Below are 5564 nucleotides of genomic sequence, written 5' to 3' on the forward strand. Positions count from 1 at the left end.
GGAAAAACTGGCTTTCTACCTACCAAAGACTGAACATAGACCCAAGACTATCACCATGCACCAAACTCTAGTCAAAATGGATCACAGATCTCAATATTAAACCAGAAACACTAAATCCATTGGAAGAGAAAGTAGGTAAAAATCTTGAAGACAAAGGGGTAGGCAGAGAGTTCATGAACAAAAACCAAATAAATAAATAATAAAAATGTATTCTATAATTTTTTAAAATGCCCATAGATAGTAAACATGTAAATTTATGCAAAGACTCAATTAAATCGAATCATAAAGATAAAATGCATGTGACATAAAATCCAATGTTTTAAAAGCCATGATTTAAAGCAGGGCATGGGGGTGTATGCCTGTGACCCCAACACTCGAGTATGAAGGTGGAGGATGGTTGTGAGTTTGAGCCCAGGTTTGGCTGCACAGGGATTTCAAGTCCAGCCTGCAATACACAGCAAGATGCTGTCTCATATAAATAATAAATAAGTAAATAAATAAGCAAAAAAGCATTAAATGGCCATCACTTAATGGCTATAATTACACTCACAATATGAAGCAGTGACCATGTCTAATTCTAGCAACTAAGCAGATGTTGAAAGAGCAGCAATTCAGTTTCCAATTTCCGTATCTAAGTACTTAGGTATTTATAGAGTTAGGAGTTTTGAAAATTTCTCCAAAATAACTTAATGCTTGTTATATAAATAAGCATTCCAAAACATGTATATCCCCACAAGTGATATACACAGTAATTTCTCCCCCTGCTTCACTAGCCTGTGCTGCTGGTTACCTGCTTTCCACCTGAGTGCATTTGTCTCTTCTGGCCAGATCATGTAAAGGATTCACAGGAAAGGTGGCCTCTCGTACTGTAATAATTATGTAAATCTATCAGTACACTTTGAGTTAAGCTTCATGGGTACAATGGGAAACAGGCAGGAGAAATTACTATTATGTAAATAAAATGGTAACAAGCCTTAAATTGTTATCATCTTGCTTCAGTTGTATTTTCTATGTTTTCTAATGAATGTGCCTTACTCCTCTGATAGAATCATACTTATAAAATATTTCCCGGTGAAAATTTTTATTATCCCATCCGTTATGATTTGTGTCTAGATATCCCCCCAAAGCCTCATGCGGTCACAACTTTTTCAGAGGCAGCTGATCCTAGAGTGTGCAATGCTGGGACTAAGGGTGCTGAGTATAAGAGTGGGTGAAAAATCCTGACAGACCACTATTGAATGTGAGCATTGTTCTCTGCAGATTTATAAACTTATGTGTCAATTTATAAAGTAAATAAAGTTGAGCTACAATTTAGAGTATCAGGGAAGAACATGTTTTTGCCCTTCTTTCTGGGACTTCCAAGGGAAAAGGTGCAGTTGTCTGCTCATCTACTCCTTGAACTTTTCTCCTCAGAGTCATGCCCAGTGATCTTCCTTGGAAATTGGTCTCTGAGGATGATGAAGGTTGCGTTATTCTGAGTGCTCGTATATGAGTCACCCTGGGATTATCAGCTTGCGACGGATGGCATTCTCCATCCTGGTTATATTCACAGCTGCTCCCTGGAATCGTTTGCAGACAAGACTTCCTGCTAAAGTGTCCATTTGATCAAGATTGGAACCAAATCTAGAGCAGTTGATTTTACCTAAGAATGAGAAAGAGTGCACAAAAACGTAACAGTAACATCGAGGAAAACAAATATCACAGAAAGTGTGAGCTTCTTATATTGTTATTTTATTTCTGAAAAAAATTTGAAGTTTTAAAATTTCTATATGTGTAATACTGAGTTTTTTCACAATAAGTATCGTTATTAAAATTGGAGAGTTTTAGATCAGGTAAAATGAAATAGGGATTTTATCAGAAGACTATGCATATATGTGCATATAAAACTTACCATAAGTAACATTAGTACAGTATTTGTAAATTAAGAATATAAAAGTGGTGGACTTAAATCTATAAGTAATGTGCATAGATTAAAAGTATATTTTTGGAAGAAATTTGATTTTGAATGATCAAGTTAGGAAAGCATATTGTTACTGGAGTTGCAGTACCTCCCATTTCCCCCCTCCCAAAAATTGAGAGAAAATTTATTTTGATTGAAAGAGAAACACTTCCCTATAGCTGGCTTCCAGGAAGGCAGAGGAGCCCCTCACTGCCTCTGAGCTCTGTCTCCTCTGGTTCAGGGAGGCAAGGGCTGTGATGTCCAGGTCAATGCCAGCTGCCCTCCAGCCTGGTATAAATTAAACCACACCTGGCCTCCTGTGGGTGACATCTGCATATTCTTTTCAGAAGCAGATGGTATTTTTCTGAAGGAGCAGTACTTCCTGACTAGTCATAAGAGTGGAGGAGAGGAGGGGGTCCATGTTCACCCTGTAGCAGGAAGAATTTGGGGTAGCAGCCTACCTTTTAAAAACTCTTAGTAAAGAGTCATTTTACACTCTCATTTACAATATATTCAGCAACACTACAGTATATGGGGTATATAACCTTAATGTGCCCCTTTAAGTTCCCTAAAAAGTGAAATTTGTTTGTAGTGGATGTCAAATCGCATTGGGAACTAAGTAATGTGATAAATTTATTGAGAATAAATAATGCACTAAATTTTTAATCATAGTTTTGGATATCCTTTCTCAGTTTCGCTAGGACAACTGTAAACATTGCGAGCATGCTCTCCAGAGTCAAAGCCTCTTGGGAGAATTCCAGTGTCAAGATGTAACTGCTATTACTCAGAAAACTTTTCTGGGTCCTTCTTATGATCTAAAACTATTGTATAATAGTAACTATGGCATAAAGTGTATATGTGGATTAAATGTGTTAATAAAAGGAAGCATGTAGAATTGTATCAGGTTCATACTACTTCCATAGGATATAAATTCTTATATCAGAATCAAATGTAAATTTACACCTCCATCTATCTATTAATGACAATTGTATTTTTTATTTCTGCTCAGTACAGTTTCTATCAACTTCTAAAGACACTAAGTATAAATAGGCCTAACTATACTTAGGCCATTCATACAAACAAAACATTTTTGCACTCACTCAAGCTAAGTATCAATTTTGGTAATTCAATAGCAGAACACCATGGATAGAAAGAACTCCACCAGTGTGCCTGACTTCATCCTCCTGGGGCTGGCGGACTCTGCAGAGGCGCAGCTGCTCCTCTTCCTGCTCTTCCTCTTCATCTACCTGGTCACGGTGCTGGGGAACGCAGGGATGATGCTGCTCATTCGCCTGGATGCCCAGCTGCACACCCCCATGTACTTTTTCCTCACCCACCTGTCCTTTCTCGACCTCAGCTACTCCAGTGTCATCACCCCTAGGACCTTACAGAACTTACTGGCTTCCTCCAAGAGCATCTCGTTCCTGGGCTGCTTCACCCAGATGTTCTTTTTTGTTATCTTCATTGCTGCCGAATGCTTCCTTCTCTCCTCCATGGCCTATGACCGCTATGTAGCCATCTGCAACCCTCTGCACTATCCGGTCGTTATGTCCACAAGACTGTGCCGTGCCCTGCTCGCTGGCTCCTATATGATTGGCTCTGTGGATGCCACTGTCAATGCAGTTTGCATGAGCAGACTGCATTTCTGCAACTCCAATGTCATCCAGCACTTTTTCTGTGACCTATCCCCAGTTCTAGCCCTGTCCTGCAGTGACACATATGGGGTTGAACTCATGATACTAATTCTTGCTGGTTCAAACCTAGTGGTGTCCCTCGTCACCATATCTGGGTCCTACGTGTTCATTCTCTCCACTATCCTGAAAATCAGTTCCACTGCAGGGAAGAAAAAAGCCTTCTCCACCTGTGCCTCTCACCTCCTGGGAGTCACCATCTTTTACGGCACCATGATCTTTACTTACTTAAAACCGAAGCAGTCCTACTCCTTGGGAAAGGATCAGGTGGCCTCTGTGTTTTACACGATCGTGATCCCCATGCTGAACCCTCTCATCTACAGCCTCAGAAACAAAGAGGTGAAACACGCTGTCCTTAGAGTCCTGCAGAGGACAGAGGGCTCCAGACAATTAATATAACAGCGATGCTAAGCATTTAAACTTTTCTGTTTTTCTCTTTCCTTTCTCTCCTTCCGGGAAATTCTTTGGTCTCTTTCTGAAAACAACTGAGTCCTTTTTTTTCTCCATCTGCCCTTGACTTATCCAGCACAATCTTGGACATTTATTTCCAGGCACATGTTTTTAGAAATTCCTATTTCAATTGTCAGTTAAAAAGTATGTGTTAAATCCATGATTACTTATGCATGATGTTCAAGAGCAACTAAAATGCAAAATAAGAAAATATATTTATTATTTTTAAAACCATATCATACAATGTTCATGCATACTTCAACATTAGAGAATGTTATAATGAAAAAGACTAAATCATTCTGCTGTAAAATAGAGATTAACAGCAACAATTTTAGGTGCAATGACTTTCAAATCAAGAATTCAACACTTAGATTTTGTATCCAGCACCTCTTTAGTTTGCAACTCACATTAATTCGCTGAAATTCTAAGCTTTGTTAACCACATAAGATATGTACTAATGTCATGTTTCTGTGATCAGAGGATGGATAAAAAGACTTTTAGGGCAATAACACTAAGTGCCCACCATTATCATCAGACACGTTGCATTCCTATAATGATCTAATACATAATACATATTTTTAATAGCATTTCCTCATGTTTTATGAATTTTGGGTTAACTTATTTTACACACATACAACAGCTGAAAAGGAGCAAATGCCACCAGTTCCCAATTTTGGATTCAGAATAAAGTAAAATATTTAAATAGAATTAAGTTATAAGTTATAAGAAAGTCTTAATGTTGAAGACAATTTGGAAAATAGAAATTATTAAAAAAAAGAGAAACATTGTATTAATTATTGATAGTTTTGTGCACATCTTTCTAGATCAGTGGTTACGTATATATGTCTATATATTTAATTTAGTTTCTGTCATTTCTTGTATAATCTTTGCTGCTGTCTTTATTCACTTAAATTTTTAATATCTAATAATCTCTATGTAATTGAAATCTGGAAGATTAACACATTCTCAGTATATGAGCAAATTAAGACCCTCACTGTGTAATACTTTAGCCCAGAAATACTGTGTATTTACCAATTTTAAAAATCTGTGTGCAGTAGTACCTGGTGGGCTTGTTCCTGCGAGCTGTGTTAAAACCCCTCCTCCCTGTGATGTGACACGGAGCTTCAGCCAGCTGCTTCTTTGCCTTTCTCCTGATGTCTTTTTACAATGTTTTTAAAAACATTAATAATTATAATATTTGTCTCATTTATTTTACTTTTTTAATAAAAATGGTGCAAAGCAAAGAATTGACCAAGAGTTTAGAATATGTGGCATTCCATAAGTTTATGTCAAGAAGAGACATAAAATCTCCTTATTTTTTAAGTACTTTATCTATTCCTTCTGTAATTGCAGTTTAAAATTTCTCTTTGCTATGTTAAGGTTATTTTATAAGGCACAGTTCCATTTTCCAGGTAAGCTTTTTATTTTTATTGAAATTTGTACAACAATTATTATATTGATTGTTTTACCCCCAAATACACAAA

General features: G+C 37.1%; 1 protein-coding gene across 1 annotated transcript; it reads left to right on the top strand.

The window, feature by feature from the left end:
- The first annotated feature begins 3081 nt into the window (after positions 1-3081).
- LOC102021470 (olfactory receptor 8H1-like) lies at positions 3082-4029 on the top strand. The gene has a single exon (XM_005408085.1). The coding sequence runs from the start codon at positions 3082-3084 to the stop codon at positions 4027-4029; it is 948 nt and encodes a 315-aa protein (XP_005408142.1).
- Positions 4030-5564: the final 1535 nt, after the last annotated feature.

Source organism: Chinchilla lanigera, unplaced genomic scaffold (assembly GCF_000276665.1).
Source record: "Chinchilla lanigera isolate Chin_1 unplaced genomic scaffold, ChiLan1.0 scaffold00110, whole genome shotgun sequence".
Lineage (NCBI taxonomy): Eukaryota > Metazoa > Chordata > Mammalia > Rodentia > Chinchillidae > Chinchilla > Chinchilla lanigera.

What these genes read in the sequence shown, in the direction of transcription:
- LOC102021470 (XM_005408085.1), top strand. Translation starts at nt 3,082, where the DNA reads ATGGATAGAAAGAACTCCACCAGTGTGCCTGACTTCATCCTCCTGGGG.